Raw genomic sequence first — 18,680 nt, forward strand, 5'->3', positions numbered from 1 at the left:
GGGTCTCTTAAATATCTATACAACTTACTCTTCTTCTTCTTCCTCTTCCTTACCGACCACGCCATCATTAAACTATTACATTCGTCAACCAACCAACCTCTTGTGAGACATTATAACAAACAAACAAATAAACAATTCATTATTATTATTCACTGACATTTTTCATTACAATTAGGTACAACTATCTGATGAGAATATGTAATATTATAAACTGCTAGAAGAAGTGACGACACTGAAAATGATTTAGTTCATCATAAGATTATCTTTATGAAAGGTTAAACTCTATGAGATTTTAAGATGCACTCCCGTACATGCGAAAACAGATATTTGGCTTCGTATCGATAATATGTAGAGAACTATAAAGTAAAATTAATTGGTGTTAACGTCCTGACTTAATTTTTTGGTTCATTAAGCTACTGTGAACACTCTTGATAAAATATATACAATGAATTGTAATTGTCGCTCTTTGCCACAAAGTGCAACAATAGCTTTTCTATGTAGAACTGTTTTATGTAAAGCACCTGATATCATAAAATGGTAATAAAAAACTACCGAGAATATGTAACTAACACGGATTATATTGTCACATCAGGGTATCTAGCACGGTAGATCGGTAAAACCCCATATCAATACGATATTGACGAAATCCGTCATCTATGGTCAGTCAGTCATTCCGACAGTCAGTAGACAAAAGTTACTGCTTTTAGTGTGACCTGCAAGGTCTCAGATAAGCTTTTAATATGCACAACCTTTGGATAATGTCTTTCATTATGTAAAATAACTGGCTTATTACTGAATGGAGGCGAACTAACAAAGCTCTTAAAATTAAAGAAAATCGTGCACACGTTCCATAGGCGTAATTAATTCATCTAAGACACAATCAATTGATTCCATTCCAGTTTGGAGAAACAAAAGTTGTTAGTTATAACTGTATGAACTAATTAACTACCTTTTAAGTGTCAAAAAGGGTGTGCTGACTGCTTATATATATTAAAGTTAATATTTCAATTCAACATTGTCAAATTATTAGTATTTTTTACTATTACGTAGCGTTTGACGTTTAGGAATGTCATTTCGCAGAGAGATGCGCCAGTGATGCCGTCGTATAACGAATTTCTATTATATTTCGTGTCAATATCAGTTCAGGTATCAACGACGCAACCATGCACGGGATATTGATTTAAAATCGTAGGAAGTTAAGTCTGATCCGATATTGTTAAGTTATCAATTTGTTCGTGCTAGACCCCCTGGTAGAGTTTTTAATGGATACTGGTTTTAAATCTGTGAGAAGAATGCAAGAAGATCCATTTGACAAAAAGTATGTTTTTGCGTGCCACATTATTAGACTATTGAATACTTAGTTAACATTTATCAGAAAAAAAATCTTTTTTAGACTGAACTGATTTAGATAATATCCGAGTTATTTAAGATGATTGTCAGTCTCTTACCCAAATATAATGGAGAATTCACAAATATCAAATACTTGCGAAATTGAGATGTTTCACTGAAATATTTCTACATTCTTATTTATCGGACATCTACAACACATAATGATCATTAAAGTCATAATATTATATTTTTTCACCATCGTTAATCCATTACAATACATAAGATTACATTTTCACAAATATTTACAACCTCAATGTTTAAATGATATTTGAAATTGAGAAATGAATCCTTAGATTATTATTTATATCATAATGGCTTTCGGCAAAAATCTATGACTTTTCTTAGTTTATTAATGCATTAATATTGTCCAATCCCAAGGTAACATGTGAACACAAATTACTCTGAATTTCACGGTAATTTAAGATTAATAAAAGTATCTAATTATTGCACAAAATCCAACATAAACACAAACATACTAGTAAAGTTAGGTTAGACACCTATCTATTTAAATGTAGCCTTATCATAAAAAAGTCGCCAAAAAAATTGATTGCTTTGTAGACACAATGTTTAATATGACTTTTATAAGAAAATGAACAAAGAAAAATATGTATAAGGAATTATAATAATATGTCTGCGATGGGAGGAATTATAAGTAGATGTTCAAAACGTTGTAAAGACAAAAAACAAAATTTGTATTTTGTCTTTACAAGTAGATGTTCAAAACGTTGTAAAGACAAAAAACAAAATTTGTATTGAGACCATCATAATTATTATGTATTCATTATGTTGGTTTTGTAATATTTTCCTTGATTGATTTACAAATTTCAGTAAGCTTTTACTTGTGGACTCATCTAGAAAGAAGTAAGTATAAGGCCCTTCGTACATGGATAAGCATCTCGACTTTCGTGCGCGTAGCACACGCGCTACTCATGAGTACCTGCCATTCTATTTTGCCAGTGTTCGTACACGATGCCACGCGTTGACCACGGGTTTGAAATTTTCATTTGCATTCTACTGACAGTACTGGTGGAAGGCTAAGCGAATTGACTTTGTATCCACTACTCGTTTGACAGAAATGACGTCATGAATGAACGAACGAACATGATTAGAATCTTACATTTGTTATGGAGGTGGGAAAATATTCATGTTTATATAACAATAATTTCTCGGATAAGTAAGAAAGGATTTAGCGGAGAAGGCGCAGATTTAGGTTAGAAAGAAAGGTCCATTTGACACCATTCTCATGTAGTTCCTTGGCGGCGACAAATGCCTTACAATTAACATTTATTTAGTTGTATGGGTGAACCCAAAATCTTCTTTTAGAGCGTTTTTTTATGCTTGTAAATATAAAGAAGAACAATACTATTGTCTTCGTTGCTAGAGTCATTTGACATTGTATTTACTCGACGGCTGCACATGAAAAAATTATCATGTTCAGTATATTTGGGGTGGCGCCGTGTACGGAAACCAGCATTAAAGATTAGCATATCGGTAGGCTAATTGTAGTTGCGTCACAGTCATGTAGCTTGTAAGTATCTCCATGGGCCTAAGACGTTAAGTTTTGTTCACAGATATTATGATCCAGCTCATATTAGAAATTAGCTAAAACATATCAATTATGGATTATTATTTTTTACTCACAATTACTCCCAACTTTATGTTGATACAAACTAAATATCGACACTGGAAAGAATTGAGATAAATGGCTTTTAAACACTATTTAGCTGAATGGCTTTTCCAGCGTCGATATATAGTATCGTTTTATGGTTGAAAATTAAAATTCTTAAAATAAATGTAATCATAACGATAAGTTTAAATACTAATTATAAATAAACACAATCTTACTTACAAATCCAAGTTTTGCCCACTCATTAGAACAGATATGAAAGGATTTATTATATTATTGTTATTATATTCCAATTGATACCTCCATTTTCATAACATTGGCCCTCATTTAGATAAATCTCTCACATAGTTTTACAAGATTATATATTGCGACTTCTTATAAAATTGATAGTAAGAAATATAAAGTAAATAGGGGCATAAACCTTAGCATTAATATTATTCACCAACCTACGACACCGAGTACAAAATTATTTTTTATATTCAGAATGATAAGTTTATTTTTCCGCAAATGCGGACAAAATGTTTGGTAAAGTATCTTCTATCTAGGCGAGGCTACCTCTAACAATTAATAATTTCTTTAAATATTTACCTTTATTCGAACATCAACACTTTTTCTAATCAAACAATAGTAGTAAATCACAACATTGGAGTCGAATATTCATTCAAGTCTCGTGATGAGATAAATTATCATGCTTGCCCAATCGTCCGTTGGGTCCGGCGTTAACGTCAACATTTTACTGTTGCACGTGTCGCGCCGTCTTCATTCGTACCATCTTACATAGTAAAACAGTATCCATCGTCGCTTGCTTTAGTCACTAAAAATTTTTGCCCGTTATTCAATTTACAAAAGAGCTTATTAGTGGCTGAAGTATTGTAGTGAAGGATTACATTTACGAGTTGCCAAAAGGTATTGCAGTTGATATAGAATATCAAAGATCATATGTTTGTTTTTTTTTTAAAATTTATTTCTTTACAATATAAGTTAATAAAGATGGCGGTGGAATGATTCCTTTTGTAAACGACTTGACGTGTTTTCCACATTGTTTTGCAGAATGTCTAAAATAATAAAGAGGATTCACTTTGGCAATAGAAATGTAATCCTTCACGATGCATGATATATCTTGTTCACCATAGCAGAATGTGCTAGTATACAAGCTTATAGAAATATCTGCAATCTGAAATATTCCCACGGAGAGTTTAAATCTCTGGTGTTTTGAAACATCTAATTCCTTGACTAGATATCGTGTACAGTAAAGATTATTGTACTTTTAAAGAACAGCTTTTCATTTATACAAATTTAGTTAACATTTGGTATCACAAACATACGTTATATAACTGTAGTTACTACAGGCAGTGTCAGTTACATTTATTGCAGCGTAGTTCAAATATATTCCATAAATCTCACTCTGTACAATCAATTTAAAAATAAAACATATCTGACAAGAAGATATTAAATGATATAACACTAGTGTTATTATTTATGTAACATGGTCTAAAAATGACATAGAACAATGATAAGGCATAATTTCCATCAAATTTACAAATGAGAACTGATCTAGCCTTTATTTTCTTTGAATACTTCCCGGGAGATATATATTTTTTGCGTGTAAGCAAACAAAGTGTTAATTAATCATTCCAGGTAAAACATAATCTTATATGCACATTTTGACAGAATGTTCAACAGCCAAGAATACTGAAATTGTTTGTGATCTGGGGGCCTGGTCGGTATCCTTCGCACTCAGATTAGGTAAACTAACCCACAAAAAATATAATCTCCGCAAGGATTAAACTAATATACAATCATGGCACTGGTGAAATTACATCTCTAATAAATATAATATTTCTAGCAATTGATCAATAAAATTGTTCGAAGTGACCAATGGTCTCATTGATTCGTAACTGATCAATGTTCTTATTGACTCGTAATCGACCTAATTTCTCATTTTCATACCTAAATTCATCCCTGAAAATTGGGATAATTTCTATGATATTTAACTATGTAGAATCACAATGCTCGCTCTAAAGAATCTAGTTAAAAAAACCATTCATAGAGAGAGCTCTGTGATTTCACAGGGGTAGGTCAATGTAATGAGTAGGTACCTACCCAGATTTAGTCACAGGGACTCAATAAGAACATTGCATGCTTCTGCAGGCTTGTATGAGTGAAAAGCCTTCTGGCACGAGGTGGTGTGGGTGCAGGCGCGCTTTAGAAGAGGAGGAAGCTGACCCTGGTCCGCCGGGAGTCGCCTTTGCCCCGGCGGCCCATGCCGAATTGTCACATACTCGTGTCGGGGCCCGACCCCCCGCCCTTGCTGTCGCCCCCGCAGCCCCCTCCGCCGTCCTCCTCGCGCCCCCCGCTGCCCGAGCCCCCCATGCGCCCCGCCAGATCGCTGAAGTCCAACTTGTACTGGAGAAAAAGGGGTACATTAATTATTTTATAAACGATGCAACATTGATCCATCACTTATTTCATGCCACATTTTCTTTGTTTATGACCAAGATGAAAAAAAATAACCTATTGATCGCTCTCAATATTATTTATTATGGGGACATTCGAACATTTAGTTTACTAGAAAAATAACATGTACAAGTTTTTACCAGGGTAAAACACTGAAGAGCAAGGAAAAACGTTTATATTCAAGATATCACAATAAAGTTAGATGAAGATCAGGTGATTTCAAATAAACAATTCAATTGTGCAATCTCAAAATCTAATAGCAGCAAATCAGCACACACACCACTGTATATACTATATTTAATGTTTATAGATAGAGCCGTCCATAGATATGAACTTTTTGTAATCATAACTCGCCCATAGACTAAATAATTTATACTTGATTCATGGATGGAAGATAACTTGAACCTAAAAAGCCCTGGACGAAGCTATTTGAAAAAAAATTGAAGCCGCGCGGTGAGGGGAAGATGTATGAAAAATGTAAAATATAAAAAATAAATTTTTTAAAGACATATCCAATTCTTTGTCTCATCAAATACCCAAAAAAAAACATAAGCCGTTATACCTGCATTAACAACACAAAAATAAAATGATAATACAGGGTTTTCCAATAAGAGATCTTATTTTGAATAGCCCTTTATTTCAGTAGATGTTACTTTTGAACTTGTCATTTTTTGACATTTGACAAGTAGAAACTACGCCATTAATAAAAATGGAACGATACACGCTTCAACAACGCATTGAAATTATTAAAATTCACTTGAGTGAATCAAATGCAAATCATCTTGAGTGATGAGGCCCATTTCCACCTCGGTGGCTTCGTCAACAAGCAAAATTGTCGCATCTAAGGCTCGGAAAACCCAAGAGTTATTGTTGAAAAGCCTCTCTATCTTCAACGTGTGACTTTTTGGTGCGGTTTATGGTCACTACTACTTTGTCTACTTTTTCGAAAATGAGGCTGAAGCAACAGTTACGGTAAATGGATTGCGCTATCGAGAGATGATTAATGATTTTTTATGACCGGAATTGGATGGTATTGATCTGGACAACGTTTACTTTCAACAAGACGGCGCTACGTGCCACACAAGCAACGAAACCATTGATTTTTTACGATTGAATATCAAAATAACACCTCTTATTGGAAAACCCTGTAGTTCAGTATGCACCACTTTGCATACAAATAATTTCAAAAGTTTGTCATACAAGATGGCTGCCAGGCACTACCTTAGATTTGGTTTTAATGCCATTCATACAAAGTCGCACTAACGCTCTGTCAAGGGCTTTTTAGGTCCATTAAAGATAAGGATCAATGGAGTTGATTTTTATCGGTAAATATACAGAAAATAGGGACACGCCGCTTAATGCTACGTATACATCTGCGAGCCGAACTGCCGAACTGAACCCCAACTTATGGGAAAGAAACGAAGCAACCACAAATAGCACGAAACGCCGCTTGCAGTTGATTCGTTCCTTTTCTATAATTCGTGGTACGGTTCGCATTTACCCTAACATGCACATTTTATTTTAAAAACACTGTTTATTAGTTAAGTATTTCGGTTTCTGGAAATGGAAAATAATGCGCTTTAATAGTTATTTCGTCAAAAATTAAAATCGAATGCTCACTTGGCGGCCATTGTTATTGATGTCAAAGTTTCAACATAAATTTTTTTGTTATATCTCTAAAATTAACCTATTATTATGTCAAAACATGGCTTGAAGTAAAGACAACACATTATCAAAATGATTTATTAACGGAATAGCTACTAAAATACATTCTTTTCCATTTACAGAAACTGAAATACTTACTTCGCATTATTTTCTTACTGATACTAAGTGTTTTTAACCTCTATAGTGCGGCTGGCTATATTTGCAGTTCAGTGAAATAATGACTACCTTGAGGTGCACTGCAATGTGCAGTGTGTAAAGCCAAGTTTAAATGTTTTGGATGTATTTCGTTACTGTCAATTATGTATTAACTCTTTGCACGCGGCTGTATCAACTGTTGTTACAGCAAAAAGTCCATACTCTTATGATACGGAAACTTTGAATGCCGATATTCCAGCGGTCTTTTGACATAAATTTATTTTCCGCTCGCTTGAACATTCGTAGAACTATCACGATGCTGACATCTACAAGAATTTCTCGAAAATAAAATTGTATTTCATTAATAAACATCGATAATCAAGTGAGCCTCTTTGCGCCTTCGAGTGCTATAGTTTAAAATTTTGTCAACAGATGGCGTTAGTTCAATTTTGTTATTATATTAAGTGACATAAAATTTAAGTGTCCAGTTTTAGAAAAAGTTTTCATAACAAAAAATGATAAGTGCTCATGGTGTTCCACTTGTGTCTATCAACGCAGTGGCCTAAGTACACACACGCCGAGTGAATGGCGGGACCACATTCAAAAGATACGGTACGTCTTTGTATGAAATTTTATGATTTTGTTTTTATAAACATCTAAGAGTGTTGACACACGAGGATTTGTTATCATATTGTGGAGAATAATCTGTTCTGTCTATATAGTCCAATAAATCATGCCAGAATGCTATAATTTGACATTTAATTGCGTGCATAGGTATTTGAAAATATGTACCGCGTACGGGTATAGATAAAACAGAGCAAATTAACGCGTTCAAAAGGTTAAGCATGTCCCTATTTTCAGTGAATTTATTTTTATATCTTCCACAAGGAATTCTTGAATGTACGTATAACTTGACGAGTCTCAATTGCAACACCGATAAAGAAACAAAACTATGTAAGCAAGCAGAAGCTTAATTTATGTTTTCATAAAAAGGTTTAGCAGTAATCCAGACATTAAGTATTAATGTTAACGTATTAGTATGGTTATTCTTTAGCATTTAGTTATCTCAACATTATGAAAATACTTTACAAACAGTGAAAATATTATTTGTGTATATTAGGTAAATATTTCCCTAATCATCACACTTTTATGAGGCACAGATTATGGAAATTACACTTCGTTTTGTTTTTAAATTTGTCAAGAGTCCCAACTGCTCCCAACCGTTTGGAGCCAGTGAGACTATGGCATCCCCAATTGGGGGATTGAAAACGATTTACGTCAGGACAGATGGTAAAAGATGAATTATAATTCCATTTTTATTCAATCAAAGTTCAAAATTTACCTTATAAAATGATCCATTTGCCTCCATTTTCGAATTTTTTTTTTATGGTGTGATTGATAATTGCGAAAGTTTATTAACTTATTTTGTCCAATGAAATAGTTGTTTCTTGAAGTAATTGTTGAAACAAAGTTTAATTTCCATAATCTGTATCTAAAAGTGCTGCGGCTATGGAAATAATTGCCGTACTGATATAGCTAGGTACATAAGTAAAATATGTTACGAGTTATATAGTTATAAAACATTTTTAATGTTATTGTTATTTTAAGCACAACAAACAAATGAATGGAGGTATAGCAAAAGTCAGTGCAATATTGAATAACCCATACTTAATTTGATATGGCATTGCAGCTTTTATGAATTTCTGCCTTTTTCAAACTCGGCGTCCAACTTAAATCAATTCTTTCAGGCATATACAAACCAAACTGAAATTATAAAACAATGGTAAAAGAAAACTCATCCATTCAGAGAAAATAAAACAATAACCGTAGAATAAGACAATCATATGGGCACTTTCCAATTGGGGTAAGACAATCATATGGACACTATCCTATTCGGGTAAGACAATCATATGGCCACTATCCTTATTGGTGTAAGACAATCATGTTGGGCAATATCCTATTGGGGTAAGACAATCATGTTGGGCACTATCCTATTGGTGTAAGACAATCATGTTGGGCACTATCCTATTGGGGTAAGACAATCATATGGCCACTATCCTTATTGGTGTAAGACAATCATGTTGGGCACTATCCTATTGGGGTATTGGGGGACACTTTACAAAAGCATAGATAAAGTTTTACTTGAATGAATTTTTTGTACAATATTGAGCTTTGATGTGCTTTAATCCCCTCAGGTCTCTGGCATATTATGATAGAGTTTGTGTGTATTTATGCTTCGCAATAAAATCCAAATAAGTGCAATATTTCTGAATGTATCCGAAATTTTAAAACTGTTTTTGAAAGGTGATGTAATACACATTCAAATTTTATTATTAAAAAAATATATGATTTTTGAAATATTAAAATTTTTAATGCAAATATAGATTTGTGTTCTAAATAATTACCAATAACGAAAAAAAACATACACACGTTTTATTAGACAAATCTATTATGAAAATTATCGACAACTCACTATTTTGTCGTTTTATACAAAAAATTTCATAATTTTTCTCAAATTGCCGTCGAAAACTTTAGTTTCACAAAGGTGTAAATTATAATTCTTCTCTGGTTAACTCCTAGCATGGTGTTTTCTCTTTCTATCACCGTTTAAATCATATTTCTCACCATGACAGTAAGGGACACACAACGCTTTCTATGAGACGTTCCCAAATGTGAGCTGTTTCCAAAATCAAACAGCTTGAGGGCTTAGCCCCTATTTAACACTAGAAACAAGGTTATTTTGTAAATATTAAGAATTCCCACTTTCAAGAGGGGTGAAACTTACAAAAATGCTATTTTAAATTTCAGGACATGAGACAGGTTGATTAAAAAGTTAAAATAATAAAAAAAAACAATAGATGAGTTAAGCCTCATTCACAAAAGGAATCTTAAGCACTCAGATTCTGACTACTAAAATCTCAATACCAGTGGTTCTCAATTAGTTTTCCTTTTAGAAAGAGCCCAAACTTGTAGCCAAAATGTCCGTACAGTACGTACCGCACAGCGTCTGTACAGTGTAGCACCACTTCGAGCAACCTCACTTATCACTGTTCGTAAGCATACCACTAATTGGGAACCATTGCTCTAGACGTTGAAGTTGAATAATTGCTGCATATAGAGCAGTGATGAACAACCTGCGGCCCGTGAGAGAATTTCGTGCAGTCCACTTTGCAGTCTGAATCAACTCATAAATGATAGTGGGTTTCTGGTAAAATAGCACACATTGCTCGGTGTGAAGAATCCAGTGCAATTTAAATGCCAAAAAACCCTCAGTGCTGAACATTTTATCATCTTGTGAATGAGGCTTTAATAGTAAATAACATTAATTAAATAAATAGTGGTATTAATGATTACCTTGCTGGCGCAGTCAAAGCATGTGGTGACAAGTTTGCTGATGATGTTCATGAGATTCTTGGTCTCCTGGATGACATTATCCACTTTGCTGAAGGTGGCCGCCCGCCCCACGGTGGGGTCCTTCACCGTGAACTGGAGCTGCTGTACGTAGGTGGGCACCTTGTCTAGGTGTTCTAGTAATAGCTTTTTACTACTTCCTGCTGGAACCTGCAAATTACACCAAAAGGGATTATAAAAATGTTATGAAAATGATGAACTTACTCCTACTAACATAAGGACTCCTTTACAACTCACTAGTCCTAGTGTGTTGGAGTCAAAATGCATAATCAGAATGAATACCTGTATATATTACATTTTAAACATTGGAAGAATTCATAAAAATTCTTATGGTTTTCAATTATTTTTACCACCTCCATGGAACGTACCCATATTTATATCCACCTCATTTTATTATTATTACCGTTCACTAGAAGGGAGGCAGACAGAGGCGGTTCCTTGGTAAGTGCATTTGTGCATTGCTCTGCTTGTGTTCAGTCTTCACATAACAACTTTCAATGACACCTGTGACCCAGTCATCGATCTCCAGTCGTAATTCCCCCCAGGTCATTATTTGAGCTATCTTCTAGTACAAAAGTCCCGCGCAAGAGCAAACGGGCCGTGCATACCCCAATGTGCACAAAACCATGTTTTACCAAACTACTGAAACAGCATCGGGCAGTATCGAGATAGCCCGACCTAGATGAAATGGTGACATGAGCGAGATAGATTACACTGTTAACATCAAATAACGTGTTAGAGCAGTGTAGATATATACTCACTCTGTGCATTATCAAAGCGCCTTGACGGCCAGTGACTTTTGCATCACTTTGGTCATGCGTAATCTAATGCGTTTTGAATGCGTCCTTTACTCTCGAGTATTATTTTGGGATTATTTTCTCTATGATTTTGGGAACGCTGACGTAGCAGTATTATTTAATCAAGGTACATTTCCCTGGCCGCCTCTGCTAGAAACACGTAGATGTTTAGCTTAAATTTAATCAATGGCCATATGAGTCGTGTAATTTCTATACCCGCTATATCAACTTTCATTGATTTGGAGAAAACCGCAAAAAACTGTCACATCTCTAGCGTACATAAATAAATGCATTACAATTTTTTATATAATGAATTGGAGTAATAAAATTTCGAAAAGCATTTATTTTTCTATATATGTCTAGCAATAATTAAGTAATTTCGATAAATAAAATGGATATAGCGGATTTTGATACTCACTTCGTGATTTTGAAAGTCAACTGAGCCGACATGGCGGGTTTAGAAACTCACGCGTAGATCATTTTGACACACGAGCGTGGCGTCAGAGCGGCGGCCATATTGTATTTTGGCAAAATAACTGCTTGCGATTCGTTGAATCCGATATAGCGGGTTTTGATAGTAACTTTCTGTATGATATAGCGGATTTGGTTTCTCACTCGCAGTTTTAACATGGTTTTTGGTCGCGATAAGGAGGGTTTTGAAACTCAATTTTAGGCTCCTCTTGTTGCTCGCAAAAATGTGAACAAGATGTCATACTCAGATCATTTTGTCAAAAAATCGGATATAGCGGGTATAGAAATTATAGGATTCATATATCGAACAGTGAGATTCTGGCACAAATCAACCTATTGTTTATGCCGGAGTCTCACACTCGGGGATGTCTCCACAATGTGTTGTAATGTCGTTCAAATCTGTATACAAATCTGTATGGCGACCCGCTATCTGAATACGGGAGATGACAAATTCAGCATATTCCTAGAAATCTAAAATTTACGATTTAAATTAACAAAGGATCATGGCTCTGTATTTAATTTACCTGATAAGAAAATTGGCGAACAACTTTATACAATCTATTGGCTTCTTCGGCAAAGTACTCGGCTTGCGTAAACAAGTCCTGCGTCGTCTTCAGCTGTCCCTCTCCTTTGGTAAATTGGTACATTGCAAACGCCATTGATGACATATTCTTTGCTCTGTAAACAATCCAGAATTCAATTATTACACATATTAATTAGCAATGGCGTGTATTGCTCTGACTAAAGAAAAAGTGCATGACCAAAGGTAGGCTATGTGTAGTTTTCAAGATTAGATATAATTTGTGCATTGAATATTAATTTGAAATGGGCATTTTATTGTCCTACTAAAAGTGTAAATTTGTAACATTGGAAACCAATTATTTATCAATGTAAAACGCCTTTAACATCAAAAATATTCACAAATTTATGAAAAAAAAAAACATTTTGGCTAAATATTCTTTTATTTTCTTTAAAAACACTTGGCGCTATATCTGTTACCAAATCACGCATCATAATAATGTTTATTCTGTCTGCATTTCTATTGATCAGGTAAATAATAACTGATTTATAAAGGGAGAACACCAAGCTTTCTCTTTGCATTTAAAAAAATATCAAGAAGCTCCAGTATAATTTCAAAAAATTCTATAAAACAGAAAACCGCCAAACACATCACCCAGCCAAGGATTGTCAAACTTCTTAATAATTTCTCCAACTTCTCAGCCCTTAGGAGCCGGAGCCCTGCAATTGTAGTGTTGAAGAATTGTAACCCACGCATGTCACGAAGCACTGCAATTGCAGTGTTGACCTTATAAATTAATTTTACTTTTAGATATTACTTCAACTGGGTTTGTTAAAAACACAAAAATCAGTCAAACGTGTACCCTCGTTGCTGGAGATTATCCTTAGGATATAGACATATACCAACGTGGACTTTTCTGTAGGCCTTTTTAAGATGTACTATTCCGTAGTACATTATTTTGATCATAAGGTTTAGCCAGCGTTAGCAATGTAAGCGCCTGAAATTTTTTTTTCTACTTGATTACAGATCATCTACTTTTCTGTTATTTCTATAAATTTAATGCATGTATTATATACATAAACATTCTGGAAGAAATTCTCTAAACGAAAACCATATAAAAATCAGTTGCGTGGTTTAGAAGAACTAAGTGCACAAACAGACACACGCGGATAGCGACTTTATTTTATACTATTTAGAGATGGTTTTGTCTATGTGTTGGCCTTAATAAAAATGCATTTTTATTTATTGAATATTCTTGTCCACTCCTACGGGTTAATAATTCTTTTTCATATAAAACAGAATAAAAGTAAAGTGACATAAACCTTTACACCTAACAGGTTTGTCTAATTTGTTTCGTATAAAGAGGTAATAAAAACCATTTGTTCATTACGTGACAACGATTTAAAAAACTTTAGCTATGTTCGGTTTAAAATTTTTTTTTTTTTATTGCAGATTTGTAATCTGAAAGAGTCTCTCATCTGCTTTAAAAAACAGTATTTAATTTTGGAATATGTTCAAAAACAAAGAATCTATTTGAAATTTAATGTAAATCGGAAATAGATAATGATTGGGTTTACCTTTTTACAATGTCATTGTTTTCTTCTAGCGCCGCCCCACTTTCTTGCCATTTGTCAGTCTCCGCATCCATTTCTGAAGACATCATTTTCATCTCTAGTCCAGATTTAGCAATTTTCGCTTGCTCTTCTGAATCTAACCTAACTGCTTTCAATGGTTTACTAGTTGTCCCATGTTTCTGGAAATCAGAATAAAATACATGATTATATTGATTATTATTGTCATTTATTAGTTACTGTACAAGATGGCAAAAATCTTTTACAATAAGCTTCTAAAGATGACCCATTGCCGGATTGGTGTCAGGATGAATATGCGCTGTACGTAATTAGATACCGTAAAATAACACAAGGTAAAAAATACACGCATTTGAAATTATATGATTATTTCAATTTTTATGGCACAATTTCTATGTTTATTTCTAAAAGCGCTTCATTCTGTGATAACATTACACCTGTATAGTATAGATAGTAGAGTCAACTCACCCCCGGTCTAGGCAGCGACATGTAGACCTGCTTCTCGGGCTTGCCTTGCGCTAGCTCCAGCACTTCCTTGGCCACGGCCGTGACGTCGGACAGCAGCCACTGCCACATGTCCACGAACACCTCCAGGTTCTCCTTGGCGATCTTGCTGCCGGAGTAGAGACTCAGCGTCTTGGCAGCCGTCACCACCTGCGGTCCGTAGATCCGCAGGTTGATCTCAGTGAACTTGGCCGTTACTTGTAACGTCTCCGACAGGGCTATGTGTCTCAGTAGTTTACACACCTGGAATTATATGGAAGACTGTGAATTCTCTGTGGATTTCTCTTTCACTATTGACAGAATAAAATAATCATTGATTAGAAAAGAGTTTAGGGTCGTCATGGTGAAAGACCACCATTGACCACAAAGTACTGTAAGTCACTTGTACTTTTTGTAGCCTTTCCTAGCCCTTGGGCCCCATGCTGCCCATATTGTTGCCGGTAAGACCACACGAAAATACTCCATAATGCATGCTATTTGTTACTTTAATTCTTCCACACTTTGGAGTAATTGCATGTGGACTGCATAGGTATACAACATGCAACATGATGGAAAAAAACTTATAAATACTTACTTCATAAATTCACTACTGAAAAGGCTTCATCTGACGTAGGTCATAGGTTCATATTACGCTGTCCTTAATGTAACATTCCTTGTTAAGCAGGGTACTCACCAAGAGTGTAGCATGTAACGTAACTGATACTGTATCAATCTGCAAGTGGGTACGGCTCGTCCACGGTAACCGCGTATCCAGCTACAAGCTCCGGATCCGCCTTTAGTGCTCGCAGTGTGCTCGCAGTGAAACCGCCGTCGGCGGGTCGCTGCGAGCACACTGCGCTCCACCCGCGATCGGCTCGCAGTAGGCTCGCGCCTACGTACTCACTTGATACAGTATCAGATACGTTACATGTTACACGGTTAGGTGAGTACCCTGCTATACATTAAGGACAGCGGTGATAATAATTTTCAACTTGCATGAGTTGGGTTGGCCTAGGTTAGGATTGGTTAGGTTAGGTTAGGTACGGTTAGGTTAAGTTTAGGGGTTGAGCACTAACTTAGTGATAAATTATCAATATCGGATTGACAGGCTTAACTGACGGCGATTTTATATCGATTTTCCAATTACATTGTCGATAGGATGCAATTGGGCAACAACGTCAAACGGTTCCGTACATCGAATAAACTGATTATGTGGAATCGAAATATACTAAATATATACATTGGCAGTCAGTATGTATTTTTTGACACTAACTAGGGAGTTCATTATTGGTAAATGAGATCTTTAGTCAAAACTCGTGATATTCTGAACAACTTTCTGAATTCCATTTCTCCAAGCTTGCATGGATTCAATTGTTCACGTTTAGGAGCTTTCAATTCTACGAGCTGCATTAATCTGCCTCCCTTCATTAACAGTAATATTGAATAACGAAAGACATTATGCAAAAAGCATTGTAGGTAAATTGACAGTTAACCGAAGCATAGTAAAAGCAAAGATGCAGCGCTTAATTAGACTGCATTTGTCTATCGGCTGTCGGAACACTTTATAGGAAAGTGCTAATTTCTTCAATGTCGTATTAACCCTAGAATACTAAACATATTTTTTAGCCCATTAATGCTAAACTTCGCCTGTGAGGCGACTTTTATAAAAAAAAACCATATTTTACTTAAAAAAAATACAACATATTAAAACAAAAACAAAAACACTTTTATTACATATTGGGTAACAAAAAAAAAATAACACAATTCATTTTTTAAATACATTAAATATATTAAAAGCTTATTTTAAGATCATATATTTTGTTTCGTGGTATACAGAGATCTTTTACAAAAAAAAAAAAATCAAAAAAATTCACAATTGGAAATAAAAAAAAAACTTCTGGGTCTTATAGACCTGAGATGTACTAAGTCTATAAAAATATATTTCACAGCTTACAACTTAAAAATATTCATTGAGACCAAAATAAAGTTTCGGTTTTTTCCACCTACTTTTTTTTGTCGCATTTGCAACAGTTTGGAGACCGGTGTTCTAAGCAGTATGTTAACTTGCATTTTGCGCAGAAATAAATACTCATACGCCTCAATTTCGGGGGGCAGAAGTCACACATTGATCTTTTTCCCTTTTTTATGCATGGTTCATCTGAATCAGTGTCAGTATTATGACCAACCACGTCATGAATTGCAGAACGGACTCTTTTCTGCATACGTGGCCTTTCTTCCAAACGGATGGCGCACCAGTCGCTGCATAGGTTCTTGCTTAATATCTTGAGAAATTCTCTTCTTGACATTGGCTTTATTTTCAAAGCTTCGCAATTGGATACATAAATAACAAAGCTATTGAGTAGAGCCATATTCAACATTCCATAGAACATGCAAAGTGGCCAACGCCTAGTTTTACGGCTACAGCTTGAGTGACCACACATCTGGTCAAAAGTATCCACAGCACCTTTTGTTTCGTTATAAGAATGAATTATTGTCGGCTTACCGGAAACGGAGTCAACAGAAGGCTTGTCGTGCATCGTAGAGAGCAAAAGAACGGTCTTTTGAGGTTTTGGCTTGTAGCTAACAAGAGTGAGCTTTTCGTGGAATCCAAAAAGAGATGTCCCAACAGGGCGTGATGAATTATGTTTGAACTCTGGTGGAATTTCTTGCTTATTATTTCGAATTGTTCCAATAAGAGTAAGGTTGTATGGTGGTCGAAGCAATTGCTCAGCTAGCGGTATAGAAGTAAACCAGTTATCGGCAGTTAAATTACGATTTGTGCCATGTATAGTCTTTGTAAGCAGCTTACAATAGTAAGAGCCTAATGGTTCGTTTATAGCTGTACCGAGGTTTTTTCCCAAATACGGTGAGGCATCAAACATATATTTTGATCTAACATCGCACACTAAAACAATCTTTATTCCGTATTTGGCCGGCTTATTAGGAATATACATACGGAATGGACATCGTCCCCTGAATGCCAAAAGTTGTTCATCTATTGTCACGTATGAGCTTGGTTTATACAGATCTCTACATTGCTTGATAAAAATTTCCCAAATATTTCGGATAGGCGCAAACTTATCAGTTTTTTTTCTGTCGTCTCGAGTGTTACGATCATCGAAACGCAGACACTTTACAAGGAACTCAAACCGTTCACAGCTCATTGCAGCTAAATTTTGGGATCCACAAATCGTAGGATCAAACAGCTCATTTGTTGTCAAGTAATTATTTTTCAACGCTCCGCTCAAGATAAATATGCCAAGAAGCGCACGAAGCTCTTCTATTCTGACCTGTGATGTAGTAGTATTCTGAATTTTATACTTGGTAGCTGTTTGTATAATATATTCATTAGTCCGCAAAAGTACTTCGTCCATCAACTCCGAAGTAAAAAACAGTTCAAAACATTTCATGGGATCAACAATGCCCTTGGCGCCTTCTTTTGGGCCTGGCACAATATGGACTATGTTTCTCGAAGGAGTTCTGTTCGATTTTTGTTGTGACGAAGAAGGTTCTGAGGACCAAATATATTTGTTCTTTCCCCTCATAATCGATGCCGATGGCGTAATTATCCGATTCTCACAAGCCGGCTGCTCCCTATTTTGCGCCGTGGCTAAAGCTTCCTGAACATGAGTCGGTGTGGATTGTACATCGACATGAATTTGATTTGATACATGAATATTCTGCAAGTCATCGTCTAACTCAGTGACGTAATTGGGGTCATCCACACTGTCATCTGAATCAAAATCCGCTCCTAAATCGTCGTCCTCTTCACTTCCATCTACCGATATTTCCTCCAGCCATTTAAGTAGCTGCGCTTCAGACGTTGCCATTTCATAAAACTATAAAAATTATACTCAAACTTTAATTTTTAGCAAAAAATCAAAAAAAAAACCACAAACATATATGTACAAAAAAATTACCTTTAATGCTAAACTTCGCCTCACAGGCGCCACACGTGTCTGTATCTCAACAACGCAGCCGAGCAAATCCAAAAAACGTCTGTGCGCTAGCTCGTACAACACTCAACTGAGTTGGCGCGAGCGCATGCTTTGATACGAGTGAGCGATCAGGAGATATCACTCCAAAAAAAAATTGCTTCGCCTCACAGGCGATGTTTAGCATTCTAGGGTTAATAT

The 18,680-nt window shown here is 35.4% G+C and overlaps 2 protein-coding genes across 2 annotated transcripts in view; both read right to left on the reverse strand.

Annotated features, from left to right (window-relative positions):
• Nucleotides 1-18,680, reverse strand: part of TyrRS (Tyrosyl-tRNA synthetase) — a 326,170-nt gene that overhangs the window by 190,291 nt on the left and 117,199 nt on the right. The window lies entirely within an intron of this gene.
• alpha-Catr (alpha-catenin related) overlaps nt 2,108-18,680 on the reverse strand; it is a 344,431-nt gene continuing 327,858 nt past the window's right edge. Inside the window, exons 8-12 of the mRNA XM_089650787.1 lie at nt 14,530-14,808; nt 14,050-14,225; nt 12,477-12,630; nt 10,628-10,834; nt 2,108-5,422 (exon numbers count right to left, since the gene is read on the reverse strand). Of these exons, the coding sequence (XP_089506913.1) occupies nt 5,291-5,422; nt 10,628-10,834; nt 12,477-12,630; nt 14,050-14,225; nt 14,530-14,808 (948 nt within the window). The 3' untranslated portion in view covers nt 2,108-5,290. The remainder of the gene's footprint in view (nt 5,423-10,627; nt 10,835-12,476; nt 12,631-14,049; nt 14,226-14,529; nt 14,809-18,680) is intronic.

Source organism: Hesperophylax consimilis, chromosome 3, assembly GCF_061612785.1.
Source record: "Hesperophylax consimilis isolate HC1 chromosome 3, BYU_Hcon_1.0, whole genome shotgun sequence".
In the NCBI taxonomy this organism is placed as follows: Eukaryota; Metazoa; Arthropoda; class Insecta; order Trichoptera; family Limnephilidae; genus Hesperophylax; species Hesperophylax consimilis.